At 36.1% G+C, this 20,167-nt stretch overlaps 1 protein-coding gene and 2 long non-coding RNA genes across 3 annotated transcripts; all 3 read right to left on the bottom strand.

Moving 5' to 3' along the window:
- Nucleotides 1-7,820: 7,820 nt before the first annotated feature.
- Nucleotides 7,821-9,522, bottom strand: LOC106386027. Its single transcript, XR_007326041.1, has 3 exons — nt 8,675-9,522; nt 8,381-8,597; nt 7,821-8,301 (listed from the first exon to the last, which is right to left on the bottom strand). It is a non-coding gene; the product is annotated as an uncharacterized LOC106386027 (long non-coding RNA).
- A 614-nt stretch (nt 9,523-10,136) lies between these two features.
- Nucleotides 10,137-12,409, bottom strand: LOC106389642. Its single transcript, XR_001278089.3, has 3 exons — nt 12,014-12,409; nt 11,544-11,875; nt 10,137-11,415 (listed from the first exon to the last, which is right to left on the bottom strand). It is a non-coding gene; the product is annotated as an uncharacterized LOC106389642 (long non-coding RNA).
- Nucleotides 12,410-15,251: 2,842 nt separating this feature from the next.
- Nucleotides 15,252-17,227, bottom strand: LOC106389641 (zinc finger protein CONSTANS-LIKE 15). The gene is made up of 4 exons (XM_013829956.3): nt 16,335-17,227; nt 16,108-16,254; nt 15,710-15,918; nt 15,252-15,625 (listed from the first exon to the last, which is right to left on the bottom strand). Exons 1-4 carry the CDS (start codon nt 17,088-17,090, stop codon nt 15,529-15,531), a joined length of 1,209 nt encoding a protein of 402 aa, XP_013685410.1. The 5' UTR covers nt 17,091-17,227; the 3' UTR covers nt 15,252-15,528.
- Between the last annotated feature and the right edge of the window lie 2,940 nt (nt 17,228-20,167).

Genomic DNA, 20,167 nt, shown 5'->3' with positions numbered 1-20,167 from the left:
AATGAGAAGGATGTCATCAATTTCTTGTTCAGGTTCATGAACTTCATTTATTTGTTCTTCTTGCAATGGTGGTTCTTCTCCTACGATGATTCGTCCTCGAGGTGTAACTTTGATCACGGCTAACCAATTTATACCCGACTCTCTCATCCGTGGGTATGGAAGGAAGCTAACTTGGTCTGCTTGTGAAGCTAAGATGAAGGGCTCGAATTTGTTGTACCTCCGGCCACCGTTGACATCTACTACACCGAATTTGTTCAACCGAACACCTCTATTGACGACGGGGTCGAACCATTCACACTTGAAGAGGACGCATTTTAGCTTCAATATCCCTGGGAATTCGACTTCAATAATCTCCGTCAAGATTCCGTAGAAATCTGTTTCTCCTTTCACACAAATTCCATAGTTACTGGTTGCCCGCTGTTTACCATACTCATATGTGTGAAAAGTATAGCCTCGTGTGAAATACATCTGTGATGTGGTGACCTTTACAAGTGGAGATTGAATTACTTCGTGTAACCACTTAGGATAATCTGCATCGTCGTCATAATCAACCTATTTAAAAATAAAAAGAACGTTGAAATACAAATCATTCATGTATGAAAATTTTAAAAGTATTTGATTAATACCTGATTCTTCAACCACTTAACAAAGTGTTGATCTTTTCTTTTGTCTACGTCACTTGTGGATATACCAGGAAATGTTTCTTTGACTTGTGAAACAAACATGCTGTAAATTCACATTTTACATGAATTAATCTCTCTCAATTATATAATGTATACTCAATTTAAGTTACCTTTCAAAATAACGCATCAATGGATCCTCGCAATTGAGTAGAATATAGGTGTGTGCACTATGAGCGTCTTCTTCACTCGACCACCAAACCTGTTTTGATTTCCCACCAAGTCGTCCAATCTGGCTAAAGATTTCTGGAACACCAACAACTGCATATGTGGGCGCAACGCCACCATCATCATATCTTCTTGGAGCTCTTCTTCGGGTACGTACTTTTGACGCAAAGTAGTACGATGTGAAGTGAGAAACTTCTTCTGTCAAACTTCCAGCAATTATAGAACCTTCAACTTTGGCGAGGTTCTTTGCTTTTCCCTTCAAATATTTCATGGCTCGCTCGTACTGATACATCCATCCGTAATGTACCGGTCCACGAAGCAATGCCTCATATGGGAGGTGGATAGCTAGATGCTCCATCACGTCAAAAAAGCCTGGAGGAAATATCTTCTCCAAGTTGCACAATAAGATAGGAATGTTCTCCTGAAGCTGTTCTACGACTTCTTCTTTAAGAGTGCGTGTGCTCAAATCCCTGAAAAATGCTCCAATGCCTATTCCAAAAACAATTAAACACATTGTTAGTCAAATACTATTATTGTAAACTAAACCAATTTAATATTATTGTCCTATTGTAAACTACCTGCAAGTGCTTCATGTACGTTTGTTGCAAGTAGCTCCGCAAATGCAAATGGCAGAAGTCGTTGCATAAAGACATGACAATCATGACTCTTCATCCCGGAGAACTTTTGACCCTTTTCAACACATCTTGAAAGATTTGAAACATACCCATCAGGGAACTTCACTTCTGATGCCACCCAATTGAACAAAACCGACTTTTTTTCTGAAGACAATCTAAAAATTGGAACGGGAACTTGGCCATTGCTTTTTATATGTAACTCACTTCTTGAGCAAATATCCGGCAAGTCCAACCTCGATTTTATGTTGTCTTTTGTCTTCCCTGGGACATTCAATATTGTATTCATGATGTTCTCAAAGAAATTCTTCTCTATATGCATCACATCAAGGTTGTGGCGCAGAAGAAGATCCTTCCAATATGGTAACTCCCAAAATATACTCTTCTTGTGCCAGTTGTGATGAACACCGTAAGAATCAGGCATATTACGAGGGACATGCCAATTACCACCCCAGCGAACTGTTTCGTTAGCTCCGTAGTAGTCGATTTGCGCTTCAATTTGTTCTCCAGTTAGATATGGAGGAGGAGTGTCTCTCACAACCTTTTTGTGCCTAAACAAATTCTTGTTTCTTCGGTACGGATGGCCAACTGGAAGAAATCGACGGTGACAATCGAACCAACTTGTCTTTCTACCATTCTTCAGTTGAAATGCATCTGTCGTTCCATTACAATATGGACAAGCTAATCTCCCATGTGTAGTCCATCCAGACAACATCCCATAGGCAGGAAAGTCACTTATGGTCCACAAAAGCATAGCTCGCATCGTAAAATTCTTCTTCGTTGAGCAGTCATACGTCCTCACCCCTGTTGACCACAAATCCTTCAACTCTTTTATCAGTGGTTGTAGGAAAACATCAAGTGACCTTTTTGGATGCTTCGGACCGGGTATTAATATGGTCAAGAATAAAAACTCCTGTTGCATGCACATCTCCGGTGGCAGGTTGTATGGCGTAAGAAAGACAGGCCACAATGAATATTGTCTCCCTGACATTCCAAATGGACTAAATCCATCTGTGCATAATCCGAGGTACACATTCCGGCTATTGCTAGCGAAATTCGGATGTACTTTGTTAAAATGTTTCCAGGCTCTTGCATCTGATGGATGAGTCATCTCACCATCCGTCTGAGTATGCTCGGCATGCCACCTCATCTTTCCAGCAGTCTGCTCCGATTGGTACAATCTTTTCAATCTATCTGTAATTGGTAGGTACCACATCCTTTGGTACGGTACCCTATTACGTCCCCTTCCTTGCGGCTTGAATCGTGGTTTCTTGCAGAATCGACATTCTTCCAACTTCTCATCATCTCCCCAGTAGATCATGCAGTTGTCGATGCAAACATCTATCATCTCCGAAGGCAACCCAAGACTATAAACCAGTTTCTGAATCTCATAATAAGAATCAGCAGACTCATTGTCTTCCGGCAAATACTCTTTAAATAAATCTGCCCATTCGTTCATGCAACTTTCAGGTAGATTGTGATCAGTTTTAATATTCATCATTCTAGCAGCCAATGACAATTTAGAGAGACCTTCTCTACAACCACTGTAAAGTGGTTGATTTGCCGCATCTAACATTTCATAAAACTTTTTTGAATCTATGTTAGGTTCTTCATCTTCATCATCATGAGCTACGAATGCATCAGTTACCATATCATGAACCCTATCATAATCTACCATCGGCTGATCCTCCTGATGGTAACTATGTGCATTATGCAATTGATGATCAACCGGTTCTTCTTGAAAGTTGCTATTACTACTACTAGCTTCATTCTGATCATAACTATAACCTTCTCCATGTTGAAACCAGATATAATAATTTGGCGTGAAACCTCTATTTACTAAATGCTTCCAAACATTTTCACGATTTGCCAACTTTGAATTGTTACATTTCCTACAAGGACAGAATATTTTACCGCTTTCTTGGGCGAGCGGTGTAGAATCTGCTTGATGCATAAAACGCTCCAACCCAGCAAGATATTCTTTCGTCACTCTCCCGTTAGCATCTCTATGCATATACATCCACCTCCGCAACTCGAAAATATTTCCCAAGCCCGACATTTTTTTCACGTTTTTTTTCTTGTTGGTGTGCTTAAAATTATGTTCAAACCTCCATATATATAGAAAATTTTCGAATCTGGTAGTTGAATTTTGCTAGGAATTTACGACGAAAAATTAGGTTGGTGGCAAAAAAAACGTGTTAAGTTGGTGGATTTCTCGTTCTTTCCTCGTAAGTTATTTCCTCGTAAAAATCATGCTAAAATTACGACGAATTTGCGACGAAACACATTTTTCTCGGAAAAACCACGTCAACTTACGACGATTCTACGAGGAAAAGCTTTACTCGGTATTTTACAAGGCCATTATGAGGAAACTTTATTTCCTCGCAATTTCATCGTTAAGTCATCGTAATTTCACGAGGAATAGTTTTCCTCGTTAAATTTCCTTGCTAAAACTGTGTTTTCTTGTAGTGATATAACTTCTGATAAATTTGGCAAAAGACACATATTGGAAAAGTTTCCAGAACTTCCTTCGGGATTACACCATACTTATATCAATGCAATCGAATCAAATTTTATGGTAAAACAAAATCCAGAAGATTTTAATTTATGGCATGATCGCCTCGGTCACCCGGGCACCTCAATGATGCGTAGAATCATAGAGAGCTCACATGGTCATTCACTGAAAATCCAGGAGATTTCTCAAGGGAATAAAATGACATGTGTTGCATGTTCTCTAGGAAAATTGATCGTAAGACCATCGCCAACCAAAATCGATAAAAAATCACCAAAATTCCTTGAAAGAATTCAAGGTGATATATGTGGACCGATACATCCACCATGTGGACCATTCCACTATTTTATGGTATTAATTGACGCATCCAGTAGATGGTCACACGTTTGTCTATTATCATCTCGAAACATGGCATTTACGAGATTTCTAACTCAGATAATCAAACTACGGACACAGTTCCCTGATTATAATATTAAAAAAGTTAGATTAGACAACGCTGGTGAATTCACATCCTAAGCATTCAATGATTATTGTATGGTAACGGGAATTGAAGTTGAACATTCTGTGGCTCATGTTCATACGCAAAATGGTTTGGCTGAATCTTTAATTAAGCGTCTGCAACTGATTGCAAGACCATTGATCATGAGATCAAAACTTCCAACCTCTGTATGGGGACATGCTATTTTGCACGCAGAAACACTCATTCGAATCAGACCGAGTGCATACCACAAGTATTCCCCACTACAATTAGCGTTTGGTCGAGAACCAAATATTTCTCATTTAAGAATCTTTGGTTGTGCAGTATATGTGCCTGTAGCACCACCACAACAAACAAAGATGGGACCACAAAGAAGGTTGGGAATATATGTTGGTTGTGACTCTCCATCAATTATAAGATACCTAGAACCACAGACTGGTGACGTCTTTACAACACATTTTGCTGATTGTCATTTTAACGAAAATGTATTCCCAGTTCTAGGGGAGAAAACAAAAATGTTGGAAGTGATATAAAATGGAGTGTACCATCATTGTTATATCTTGATCCTTCTACTAAAGAGTCAGAACTAGAAGTTCGACGAATTATGCATTTACAGAGTATAGCTAACCAGCTACTTGATGCATTTGCATATACCAAGACGGTAACTAAATCTCATATACCAACTGCAAATGCTCCTGCTCGTATCAAAATGCCAAATGAACAAGAAAAGGAGGATGACACACGAGAGCCAAAAACACGCCTGAAGCGTGGTAGACCTGTTGGTTCTAAGGATAAGAATCCTAGGACATAGAGGAAAGCTGAAATATATGATGCACCCAAAATAGCAGAAAATATTTTGGAAGAAATAAATGATAAGGACTCTGATGAATCAGAGCATCATGAATCGAAAGATAATCATGAGATTTCTATTAATTACATCCATAATAAAAGGATATGGAAAAGGAATGAAAATGATGACATTGGTGATGTTTTCTCATATCTTATGTCAAATGAGGTAAATGAAGATACTGATGATCCAGAACCGAAATCCATATATGAATGTCAAAAGAGACATGATTGGAATAAATGGAAAGAAGCAATACAAATCGAACTTGATTCGCTTAACAAACGAAAAATGTTTGGATCTATTGTACTCACACCTGAAGATGTGAGACCATTTGGGTACAAATGGGTTTTCGTTCGAAAGCGAAATGAGAAAAATGAGGTTACGAGATACAAAGCTCGTCTAGTGGCTCAAGGTTTTTCTCGAAGACCTGGAATCGATTATGAAGAAACGTATTCTCCAGTTATGGATGCAACCACGTTTAGATTCCTGATGAGTCTAGCAGCTGATAAAAATCTAGAGATGCGTCTCATGGATGTTGTTACAGCTTATCTATATGGATCATTAGATACTGATATCTACATGAAAGTTCCTGATGGATTTAAAATGCCAGAAGCATTAAGTTCCAAACCTAAAGAATTATGTGCAATAAAATTGCAAAGATCATTATATGGGTTAAAGCAATCTGGACGTATGTGGTATAATCGTCTTAGTGATCATTTAATAAAAGAAGGATACGTAAATGATCCTATATGCCCATGTGTTTTCATCAAGAAAACAATATCCGGATTTGTAATAATCGCGGTATATGTTGATGATCTTAACATTATCGGAACTCAAAAGAAAATACAAAAGGCATCAGACTATCTCAAAGGAGAATTTGAGATGAAAGATCTTGGACAGACACAGTATTGTCTTGGCCTACAAATAGAACATTCACAAAATAGTATATTTGTGCATCAATCCACATACACTAAAAGAGTGTTGAAACGATTTAACATGGATAAATCAACTCCACTTAGCACCCCGATGGTCGTTAGGTCACTTAATATTGAAAGTGATCCATTTCGACCACCTGAGGAGAAAGAAGAGATACTTGGTCCGGAAGTACCATATCTAAGTGCAATTGGAGCACTGATGTACCTTGCAAATTGTACACGGCCTGATATATCATTTGCTGTGAATCTTTTGGCAAGATTCAGCTCATCCCCAACTTGAAGACATTGGAATGGGATTAAGCATGTTTTTCGTTATCTCCAAGGGACCATTGATTTAGGCTTGTTTTATCCTAAAAGTTCAAAAGGTCAAATGGTTGGTTTTGCAGATGCATGATATCTTTCAGATCCGCACAAAGCTCGATCACAAACAGGATACATTTTCACGATCGGAGGCACTGCTATATCTTGGTGTTCTCAGAAACAAACGCTCGTGGCTACTTCTTCAAATCATGCTGAGATCATTGCACTCCATGAAACAAGTAGAGAATGTGTATGGCTAAGATCAATAAGCCGACACATCTGTTCAAGCAGTGGAATTGACAAAAATATAGAACCAACTATTTTATATGAAGATAATGCAGCATGTGTTGCTCAAACAAAGGACGGATATATCAAAAGCGATAGAACAAAGCATATTCATCTGAAGTTCTTCTCATACACTCAAGAGCTCGTGAAGAAGAAAGAGATTGAAGTAAGATATGTCCAATCATGCGACAATGCAGCTGACCTCTTCACAAAATCACTTCCGACTTCAGTATTCAGAATACATGTTCATAACATTGGAATGCGTCATCAGAAGGATCTGTGACTGCTCATTCGAGGGGGAGCTTACGTAGTTGTACTCTTTTTACCTTACTATGGTTTTTTCCATTGGGTTTTCCTAGAAAGGTTTTTAACGAGGCAACATAGACGTTAAGCAAGAAGCGATAGTGACACTGGTCTCCAAGGGGGAGTGTTATAAACGTAAAAAGAATCAAACGTCAATATTTACGGCCAAAACTTTTGACATTATAAACGTTGTGGAGCCCACTGTCACTATGCGTGCACAGTAACTTCACTTTTTCATTTCTATATAAACGATCGTTCCGATCGTTTGTAACACACAATTCCTTCTACTTCTAATAACACATCTTCTCTTGTTATCAGTGTTATCTTCTCCTACGGGTATAAATTTTTGCCCTTATTTAAATTTCTTAATACTATAAAATCATAAGTTATTTTATAACATGATAGTCTTTTTTAGGACACAAATATCTGTTTTGTTGTGTCCACATCAACTGGAAGCAGTCTCGAAAAATGATTTTTGTTTAAGTTGTGGTGGGCGCATTTTTGATTCAATATACTAATTCGGTGGTTTATAAGTTGCTGTAAACTTACTCCGTGCAGTTAACATATCAATTGATGATCCAAGTGTTATTAATTGAAACGATATCGATTTGTATTATTTCTTAAAAAGTGGTACTATAACTAATAGTTTTGAGTTTTCTAATGACTTGAGTAGAGGAAAATGTAGAGAAGAAGATTAAAGAAGAATTATATTCTGGAAATAATATTATATACAAAAATACATTAACCAAATCCTTGTGTATACTCATAATTTTTTATACATACATGCTCATATATTAGTAAATATGATGACTCGGCTGTTCACTCTTTTTATATTTAGATTTTAGACAATGTTCAAGTTTTTTTGATGTTTCCAGTTTCGGAGAAGCCAACACATCAAAGCTAACTTCTAGTTCTTTTGTGCCCTCTCTATCTCAGTAGCCGTGCAACTGCATCTGAAACACCTCTATTTCTCTCTTCAAAAGATCAAGAATGCTATGCTTAACGTACAAAAGGACGATGCAATCGAAATCTCCGTTCTTGAGACTGCCTTAAGAGGAAGAGGACCGTAGGTGACATAGGCAAATAAATATCTACATGAGACTTCTTCCTCTACTATAGAATAAGAATTGAGAACTGAAATGTGTTCTGTTTCGACTGATCCTAAACCACAAATATAAGAACTATTAATACAGACATCAAGAAAAAAAACTGTTGATAGTGACAGAGTCCATGTTCCTACCTCCACTAAAGTTACAGTGCCAACAACTGTAATAATTCGTCGCCAACGTCAGTGACATTGGATTGCTTGGGCTATCAATCCGTCTGGATGAGCAGTTCTTAGGTGTTTAAGATATCCTGGAATTTGTAAGGTCTGATGCATCACCAAAATCTTCTTTATACATCTCTTTGATCATCAGTTACATATCGCATTAATAAACAAATTCGTAACCTAAAGTCTGTCAAGAGCAGAGAAACACTCAAATCAAAGGAATATCAAAGATTGAGCCTGCAGCAATATGATTATCCTTGTTACCTTTTTTTTTTAATATTTATGTCTGCGATGCGAGCATGATTTGCTCTGATTTTTTTGGATATCTGTTAAAAGCTTGAGATGAGTAAGCCTGAAATACATGAACAGGTGGAAACAAAATCAACAAACAAAATCAAATTCTTGATCATCTCCCGTAACCGTAAGATATATGAATAAAATGTTGATAATCAATACATGATTAAACTGAAACAAAATCAACAAACATAACTGGAATCAAATTAATCGCCCATAAAATGGAACTTTTAGAAAAGAAGTTTCCTACAAACGGAGGCTTTTGAATTAAGATCTTGATAATCAAAACAAGAACAAATTTAAACAAAATCGTAAAAGCCCATAAACTAAATCTTGAGAAAAACAGTGATCATTATGAGTTTTTACGCCCGTATCATTGGGATATCTGGAAATTTTATGATTGAGAGAAAAGAAGATTTACCTTTTATAGGAGTACCGCTTTGCAGATGGAGTTAAGGACTATGATAACAAAAAAAATTTGTAACCTATGATGACACATATAGGATATACAATATTGATTAGGGGTGGGCGTTCGGTTCGTTTTCGGGTCTATTTGGGATTTCGTGTTCGGTTCAGATCTTTGAGGATTGGGTTCGGATTTAGATAACCAATTTAAATTATTTTAAAAAATTTAAAATTTTTTATATGCTTTAATTTAAAAAAAAAACTATAATTTTGAATAACATATGTTAGAGTACCTAACTTAACACATAAATTGATTTGGTTTAAATATTTGGACAGAGAATTAATAGTTATTTAAGTATTTTTGGAGTTTTGAGTATATTTTAACTATTTTAGATATTTACGTTTGATTATTTGTATATATTTCAAGCATTTAAGCGAACTTAAAAGTATCATATATATTCTGAATGTTTATATATATATATATATATATATATATTAAATCTAAAAATAATTAATATATATAAGTATATAAATCTATTTTGGATACCCAAAATACTTCGGTTCGGATCGGATTAGGTTTCAGTTCTTCAAATACCATAACTTTGAATAATTCGGATATTTAATCAATTTCGGTTCGAATTTGGTACTAATTATTCGGATTGGGATCGGTTCGGTTCTTCGAATTCGAGTATTTTGCTCAACCCTAAATAGTGTCATTAAAAACAAATAGCATCATATTTTTTTTAAAAAAAATACATCTGTGGGAGTGCCGGATCAAAATCTAGTTGGTTGTTAAAATGTTAGGTTGTCATATGTATCCTAACTTCACATATGATATAAATAGTGAAAGTGGTTGCCTAAATTATTATTTTAGAGCTGGAATGGATATTAAGGTGCACATCTTTTAAATTATCATTTGGGTTTTATGCAATTTCAATTGTATTTTTGATAGTCTTCTGAAACTTTTATTTTTTTTTGGAACAAAGATTTATGGAATTCATTTGTTCTAGGAGAAAATAAAACAATCTTCGGCGAGGAATTACTTAGCATAATTAATTAGGCTCATTAGATCTCAAAACCTACAACACCACAAAAAATACTAAAAACACACGACAATACATGAATGAATGATTAAAACAAATTCCAACAACAGAATGGAAGAAAAAAAAGCAGATAATGTAAAGAAAAAAGAAAAAAGAAAAAATGCATGGTTTGATAGATATTCTCTGTCACGTCCCTTTCCATGTTCCTTCTCCTTACCCCTAGCAAAACTTATCCACCATTTTATCGTCTTGCTCCTCATTATCACCTCCATCACCTCAAACTCTGCCTTCATCACCACATATTTCTCCTCCTTTACATTCTCTTTCAGCCACTCCTTCATCATCCCCATATTTTCAGGTTCAAAGCTCATCTCACCGTTCACCGTTTCAGTCTTGTACATCTCAAACTTCAGATTCCTCTGTCTCTCTGTTGAATCGGATCTTTGCGCGCCTACAACCTCACCATCAACTCTTCTTCACATGGGGAGAGCTGCTATCTTGGACTCGGCAATCTTCTCCAACTGCACCATCAACGCTCAGGATTCTGGTCACGCAGGCTACGATCTACAACGTTTGGAGACAGCGATACTCTGCCTTGCACCTCAACGGATACACCACCACTGAAGTAACTTTCAAGACCATAGACAGAGAAGTACGCAACACAATCACAGCTCGAAGGCATAAGAAGACTTTCAAATCTCCTATGTCATTATGGATTAGGTGACCAAACATCTTAATCCCCCATTGTGTTCTCCTTGTTTTTTATTCTTTTTTGCCAAGGTAACACAAATATAGGCCTTGTAAACCTAAGCCTTTCATTAATTTGATATTCACATTTTAGGAAAAAAAAAATATTGTTAACAAACCATCATGTTCCAATACTTCTTTTCCACTACCCACATCGATAAATACTTTCCTTTAGTAGCTCCAATGTTCAAGAAAACCAAAATTCAAAAAAGTAGATTGGAATTTCAAGAGTGTTACCGTTTAGGGATTATGCTCTCTCTCTCTCTCTCTTGAGCTCTCTTCAGCTGCGAACCGCTTCCCTTCTCCGACCAATCAAAAGTGTTACCGCTTGATTCATCATCTTTTTCACTATCACCCCCCTCCCCAAGAGGGTCTTGCACCAGTGGATCTATACAGTGAAATCAAATGCCTTGAATGAGCTCTTCTCCTCCAGATGTACGTTGATGCTTCTACTCTATTCTCCATCTCCACAACAACATGCTCCGAAGAAAGATCTACTGAGTCCAAGCAAGTAACCTGCTGAGAAGTTATCAGATGTAATGTTTCTATAAAGAAAATCTCCAAGACATGGTCTCCCGTTCTGTAGACAGAATTCAGACGCAACTTCAGAAAACTGGCTATGAGATTTAAAGTTTCTATTATACCTTTGGACGAGCTTCAATGTATGCTTTTGGAACTTCCATTTCAGCTAACGCAATGTTGTTGACTGACTTACACGCTTTCAAAATTTGGTTAGTGAAATCATAAGTGCAGTCAAGCTGTTTCTTGGACTGCTCAGAGAATCCATCAGATGGCACACATGGCAGAGGAAGCCACCATTTATCTCCTTAATATCATATAAACATTCATAGCTAAAGATAATTACTGTAGAGATTGGTAATAGCGTTAGAGATGGCAGGACAAACTCCTTCACCAGAACCTGACATGTCTTCACCAAGCAGTAGCTTCGCCATCCTCTCTTTCAACAACTCAACTTCTGCACACAGACACAACCAAAAATGTCAAAACTTTTTTATGTAACAGAGAGATTGATTTTTTAGGAAATCTGAAGTCTCTGTTCAGATTCGTTGTTTCAATAGATTGATAGGATGATTTAGAGAGTAGAGATGCTAACCTTTATATACTTGAAGTCCCACCGCCTTCTAAGAGCAAAGTTCACATTGAAAGTAGATCGTGGATGATGATTTTAAGAAGACTTTAATAGGAGGAATCTGTAACTTGTGGATTTCTGAGATCGGTAGGAAGAAGATGAAGCAACTGATTTGAAACCCTAGGTGTGACCCTATATCCCGGCGGCAGAGAAAGAAACGTGTTCAACTCATACGTGATACGACGGGTTTCGAGCATATTGACTAGCTAATTCTTTATCAGATGGGCTTCATCAAACTTCAATGACACCAAATGTGCACAAAAGCCCAGACGAATTACAAAGCTGAATAAATGAAACTCAGAGTTTCACTTCCCTGGACAGGTTGCATCTCCTGGTTAAACGATTTTCCTAGCTGGACGCCGAAGTGGCAGCACCAGGAGAGAAACAACTCTTTTTTATATATAAAGAAGATTATGAATAGGATACACAACCCATTTGCTTAGAGTTATTTTCTATATTCACACTTATTAGGTGTGTAAATTAATATCATAATTTAAAGCATAAATATATGATTTTAAGTCAATTCATTAACATCGTAAATCAATTCATTAATAGTTGAATCCATTTTTAATGTATATATATGAGATTGTTAGGTATATAAGTCAATAACTATAACTTTTTGGTAATTTCTTAATATTCTTTTTTTTTTTCACAATTAATACGTAATATATTTGAAATGGTATTGTTTCTCAAAACAGTTATATTCATTTGATTCTCGAGTAATTGTGATATATATATTACTCTAATGCATAACATTGCATAAAATATTTATATTACATAATTGTATAACAAATCACAGATTTTATTGTCACAATATAAAAATTTAAAAATTAACTTTTTTAAATAACTATTTGGGTGCATCTAGGAAATGCATTTCCTTGCCTGTCTTAAATCAAAAATTGAATTAAAAAGTAACTTTGAACAATAAAACAATTCTAAACATAGAAAATGTTTTTGCTATAATAGAGAGCTTTTTTTATACTACGACGTCAAATTATTATATAGTGTTCAAGAAAGAATTGTGAATTATGACAAAAGATATGATGAGTTAGTGTAAAACTGAATATATGATCAATGCAAATTATTTGGTTTGTGCCGTAAGCCGCCACATTTGATAATTTTCATTTACACCTTTCCATTGTATACATTTTATAGCACTCACATATTTGCTAGCATATTTATTTTAAATATGCAAATTGAGAAAACATATATACACTAATCTTTTCATATATTAAATTTTAGTCTAGTTAACAATAAGTATGAAATACACCATAAAGTTTATGTGTGATGTATTGTTTGACCATGAAGTAAGTTTTCATTATTTATAGGTTATTATATATTTTCTTAAAAAACGGTAATCTATATTATAGTTAGTAGCTAAACATATTTTAATGTTTGAGCCAATATATAAGAAATAATATACATGAGGAATCAGTTTTCGAATACAAAATAATAAAAGTTACATTGATTATCCACAATAACATTGATATACAACAAACATGCATTTAGACAAATAGACATATGGTTTTTTCTAATATATAATAAACGTACATATATACACATATCGATTTTTTTCCTTAAATATTATAACATACAGTGGTTCTATTATTAATAAATCGGTTTCAATCTAAAATGAATTCTGTCGATGGAAACAATTATTATGTTTTAGAAGTTATTGTATTACATTTAATGAAAATGCATGTTATATTATTCTGAGTGGTTCATGCGATGATATCGTATATATTAAAACAGAAGTCACGACCTTGATTCATGTGTGATTTTTGAAAAAATGGATTTAATGGACATATTCCTATAAAGTCATGTTACATTTGATATCTAATCTTATCATTTAAATTTTTGACCTACAAAATTTTTTATTGGACTATCAATAATTAGATTTAAACAATAGATGATCCATTGGATTTATAAATAGTATAAATTAAATAGATATAATTTAATATTGTAATAATATACCTCTATATACTAAATATTTAAATATTTGTTAATGTTAACTTTTAAAATTATAAAGATTTTTTTTAAAATAACAAAAATCATATTATCTAACAATGATTAATCTTTACTACCTTAAACCAATGAAAATAAATTTTAAACTATATAGTTTATTTTAAAAATTAAATAAAAAAAATTAAATGTTTAATTATTTACTCGATAATATAAATCTATGAAGCGAAAAGTTTAATTTTTTAAAAACTTTCTAAATTTGTGAAATGTTACAATATCTTTGAGTATGACAATAAAACAATATTTTACTAATCTTTATATATATATATAGTTATGATTTTAATAATGAAATAATAATCCGAAAATATATATAAAAGAAGATACAAATACATGTGAAAGTTTGAAACAATCTATTCAATAAAAAAATATACAGTAAACTTATTTTGTTTTAAAAATTGATAGACACACATATATATTATAATATATACCAATTTAGAATTGAAAACAAAATATTTATATAAAAATAAATGAAAACAAAAATCCGCGCGGTTGCGTGAATCGAGATCTAGTAGTTGTTATCATAAGGAAAATTAAATAAGAGGTCTGAGAAAAGCTCCTAAAAGTCGTCTTTTTAAAAATGCTCCAAAATTAATATGCAGGGGATATGTTGCAATATTGTTCAATTCTTGAAAGTTCAATAAAAATCCGATAAGATGGGCGTCTTAAGATCGATTAAAGCTTCTCTTTAGTCGTGTTAAACATCTTCATCATTAATCTTGTTGATAAAAAAAAAAAAAAAATCTTTCGGCTTTACTCAACATCTTTACTGCCTCTCTACTACTAATCCCTGTTTGAGGTAAGCCTTTGCCGTCTCCTAGCGTGTGATGCTGAAGTACCGTACTCTGCTAATAGCCGCATTTTAATGTTTAACGTGTGATCAGATCATCCGGCTTGACATTGTTCTTCTCCATATCTCGCTCGTCTAGCTGATATGTACAGAGAAGAGACATCATGTGGTTAAGAATGCCATTGTTGTTGACGACACGAGAAAAGCCACAAAGACCGCGTCTTTACAACCAAAACTGAATCAGCCAAATGCATATGATATATATAGCTCATGAGAGTTCAAATCCCTTGGATTGACCAGAAAACAGGCAACAGATCATTTGCATCCGGCAGATCTAGAAGTTACTTCGATCCGGGGCATATATATAATTTATCAACAATGTCAACAGAGGCATTTGTCAAAAATTTGAAAAAATACACTGAAATTTTAAAAACCATGGTGGGCAACTGCCCCACCCTTTGTCCATCTACATCCGCCACTGTGACTACAAGTTTAAACACACAATCCTTTTTAAACTAAAGAAGTTTCCAGGGTATACATAAAGAGGCCAGATACGACACACAAAAAGACAAGGCTGCCACAAATGAAACAAGACAGATTTATATATACATTTCCGTGGCAGGGGGAGTAGACAAAAAGTTAGCTAATAGGAGACCTATGTCAAGAGACCTTAAGGAGCTTCAGTAGCTTTCACAAATCGTCCTTTGACACGCAACCTTGTATCAGCTGTTGCCTTCCTCGATTCATACCTTATCGTCTTATCATATCTGCTCACAACCAAGATACGGTATTAATTCTCGAGTGGGAGATGTGGTCTAATAAGGAAAAAAAATGTCTAAAGCGGTATTTACCTCCGAGTTTTCCTTTTTTCCTTGTAACGCTGCATTGCATTGTCTCTGTACTGAGCCAGTTGCTCCAGATCAGCCTTGGTTGCCACTACTCTCGTGGTCTTACAGCTAGCGGCGGAGTTTGAGCCTTTCTCGGAGCTAAATGTAAGTGGAAGATTGCTGCTCTCAGATGTTGCTGGCACCTGGCTTGAAGTTGGTCGATAGCAATCATCCTGCGAAAGAATCCTAATGAGCATTACAATCCACAACACTTGTATTGTATGTAACAAAGATATCTAACAAGCCAAAAATGTTGGCATTATGAGGTAAAACAAAGAAAAGCAAACCATCAAGTTCTGAGTCTGTCTCTATTCACTAGAAGAAAACAGTTTCTTAACACACAGGCTGAAGCTAAGAGTTACCTGGCAAATCTGTTTAACACCTTTGGGTTTAGTGGAGCAAGTATCATTCATGAGGTCAACAAAGCTGTTGATTGTGAATGATTTATCATCTTTTGTTACATATGCATCTTTAGTGTCTCTTGACTGTCCCAAGTTAAAATCCCATATCTGCATGTTCACAAGTTAAGACAATAAAACTCCACAAGAGTGACCCAAAAAAAAAAGAGAGATAGATAGATTGCACAAACCTGAGTAGTCCGGCCACCACCACTACTAGCACTAGGATTATCAGCATTCCACAGCAACGAAGTAAACGACGTCGTGGGAGGCTGCTGGATAACTTCTCCACCGCTATTGATTTCCTGTGCATCTCTCGCCCGTCCCATTCTCTCTGTCATCTCCGGAACCATAAGCCCTTCCCTTGCTTCTCCGTCACCATTATTGAGCAACTCCTCAAGCTGTTTGCACAACACCTGCTTATACCTCCCACAGCTAGACCCACGCTTCCTAAACGACGTCGTCTCCTTGGGCACCGGCACAACCAGCTCTTGCAAAACGTTAGATCCAGTAACCCACGAATCCAGCTTCATCCCGAAACTCTCCATCGTCGTCATCATCATCATCGTCGTCGACGACCCTTCGTTCTCTTCTTTCCTCCCTCCCAGATCGATTCCCAACAAAGCGGCGAGCTCCAACGCCGATGGACAGCCGGAGAACCCTTCGACGGCGGAGCGGACATGAGCGTCGGAGACGGAACAGCTCCCGTGGACATCCCAATCGCAGTCCTGACACAAGACGAGGTTGTCGGTGAAGCACCGGACGGAGACAGGCTCGTTGCCGCAATTATCGCAGATCTGAGATCGCACGTGCTTTTTGGAGAGGAGATTCGCGGTGTGCACTTGCTGGTCACAGGGTAAACAGAGCTTCGCCGTGTCGGCTCTACAGAACAGAACCGCCGTTCGCTCGCCGCAGAAATCGCACGGATGTCTCTCGGAACTGCTCATGAATCCTCCTCTCTTTCTCTCAGATTATGTCTGGTGAGAATGTTGATCAAAGGAAGAACATGACACGAAGAGGTTTTGTCAAAATGTTATCTGCAAATCTTTGTAAAGTAAACAAGACAGAGAGAGAAAAATTAGAAAAAGTATTTATTGTCAGAATCTCCTCTAACACTGTGCGTTTGGTTTGGGATGTGCTCCTCTGTCTCGCCATCTATGGTAGATCGAGAGATGCTCAGATCTAACGGTGTGTAGAGTGAGTCTTCATTATTTAGACGGCGATGCTTACGTCGAGGTTACTGTAGTCTATAGGTGGTGACAGAGAATGAGAAAAATATCTAATCTACTTTTTCACCTTTCTAATCATCCTAATCTTTTTTTAATTTACAACGGGAAAGTTAGAGGAAAGCACGTGATTTTTTGGAGTTAGGTAATTCCTTAAACAGCAATTACTTGTGGTGTTTGGGTTCTTTATTAAATCACCAGTACCAATATAGTAGTAACGGTTTGAATCATATTTGATCTCTTACGGTCTTACCAAACATTTGTGTCTTCAAAATCAAAATAATGAAACCTATAGCATATATTATGTGCATCATATTCCCAAACACCGCAGGGTTGGTAGACGAAAAAAATTTACAGGAGGATATAATATCAACTTCTGTGTAGGGTCGGTTCTTGGCAAAATGTTTTATCTAGTACTAGTATATGCTAAAAGCACATGTCGACGATGTCGTATAACTCGCAAGATATTTTAAGACAATAAATGTGAAAAGAAAGTGACGTCGATAAATAAAAGTACAATGATGTTAATCTTTTTTTTTTAAAGATTCATTATGTGTTTGTCGGATATAAATATCTTGATATTCCAAGATATCAAATCCACTAAAACTAAACGAGAAAACAAAGAAAAAAAATGGTTGCTACATTAGAAAAGAACTAATGTTTGATCAAAAAAAAAAAAAAAGGAAAGAAGGATTTAATAAAAAGCAAATCTCCAAAATAGCATATTTCTAAGTTTATGTCACAAAAATATCACTCAAAAACTAAAATGACCAAAATAACGTTTTATCTTTTGAAAAATTTAATTTTTTTTATTTTTCAAAATTTGAAATCTTATCCCAAAACCCCACTCCCAACCCTAAACTCTAAACCCTAAACCCTAAACTCTAAACCCTAAACCCTAAATCATAAACCTTAAATCCTAAACCCCACCTTTTAACTCTAAACCTTAAACCCTAAACCCCACCCCTAAACTCTAAACCCTAAACCCTAAACTCTAAACCCTAGACTCTAAACCCTAAACCCTAAATCCTAAATCCTAAACCCCACCCCTTAACTCTAAACCCTAATGTCTAAATTAATTTACCTTTGTGGTATAAGTGTATATTTATCTCTTTTGATAAAACATTAAGTGCTATTTTGGTCATTTTTATTTTTATAGGCTATATTTGTGACAAAAACTTGTTTAGTGCTATTCCAGTCATTTTCTATTTAATAAATGGGCTTGGACCCATAATGTAAGCTCGACGAGTGGACTGGCGGCAATAGATGGTTGTATTCTTCTTCCAAAACTTGTTTTCGATTTGTCGCTGGTTTATTCGGGTTTGTTTATAACAAAAACCGGAGTGTTATCCGGCGAAAAAAATTCTTGCGAGCGGAGAAACCTTGTTAGCGCAGCAAGGTCATAGTATAAATGCATAAATAAATAAAGAACACACAAGTTTTTTTTTTTTCGAATTCACTAGAACAAAAAAGTCTTACACCAATCTTTTCTATTACAAGAATCATTTAGGATTACCCCAATCCTAAGCTAAAACTCATCCTAAAGTCTAGACTTTTGTGTATCAGAATCTTTCCGACCCCGAGCTAAACTCCCCCTGAATCTAAACTTCAATTTTCCACCTCCACGGAAGTACTTCAACAACTACGTCAGCACGTAACGCAGAGCAACAACACCAAAAGCTTGATCACATAAGCACCAAACAATGATCTCTCCGTTTTCTTCTTTGGCAGAGACAACTTTTACCATAGAGGCACATCCTCCATGTATACATAACCAGAACTTGCTTTCCAAGTTCTTTCAAAAGCAACTTAAGCAACTTTCCTTTTTCTCCCAAGGAATAACTCTCTTGTCTTTTCCTCTTCAAGTAATATCATTTACACTTAATGTAAATCTTCCAATAAACATATTGCTTCTTCTCCAAGCTTAACAAGCCCACGGACATCACATAACACAAACTTCAACCAAACCCATCTTCATTACACACGCATGTACTACCTCATGTAGTACTTCACGAACTGATACAGAATATACATCTTCAATCTCCCCCTTTTTGGCTATGCATGTGAACTCATCACCTCTGGATAGAAAAGCCACGTCTTCAATCTCCCCCTATGAGTCACATCATGGTCAAAAACTAATATGAAGATCCATATCCTCCAAAATGAGGAGGAAATCCCATTCCACCATCTCCATAGTGATCAAATCTCCTAGACCACGTATTCCTGAGCGCAAATCCTCCATGATTAGCTCCTTGAACAGACCTGAAACAGTCACGTCGAATATGCCCTTGAACTCCACAAGAATAACATACATGACCATGATACCTCATACCATAAGCTTGCTCCATCTGATTCTTCTCCCTCAATAACTTGAAACACCTTGGCCTAATGTGTCCAACAACACCACAGTGATGACAAACATGCCGAAAATTTTGTTGAGATCCACTCTTCAATCCAGAAACTCTCTCTGGAGCAGTCGCCGTATCAGTTGCCGTAGCAGTACTCGTAGCAGTACGCGTAGCAGTCACATTCTTCACACCAGTTGCAGGCTTCACTGTAATCTTCCCATTTGTTGCATTCCCAACAAACCTCTTAACCTCAGGCTTTGTATCAGACGTAACTACATCTTTAGTTTTATCTGCTGGTACAAAAACACCTCCAGATTTCAAACATTCTCCTTGATATGCAATGCCACATCTATCACTTTGCCCAATACTGAGAAGATGATCTAGCTGATTCGTCCCATTATTCAGCATCCTCAAATTCTTCTGAGTCTCTGCAAGTTGAGCACCAGCCTG

Source organism: Brassica napus, chromosome C7 (genome assembly GCF_020379485.1).
Source record: "Brassica napus cultivar Da-Ae chromosome C7, Da-Ae, whole genome shotgun sequence".
Classification (NCBI taxonomy): Eukaryota; Viridiplantae; Streptophyta; class Magnoliopsida; order Brassicales; family Brassicaceae; genus Brassica; species Brassica napus.
The sequence above is the reverse complement of the archived record's forward strand: the minus strand, read 5'-3'. Positions and strand labels throughout refer to the sequence as shown.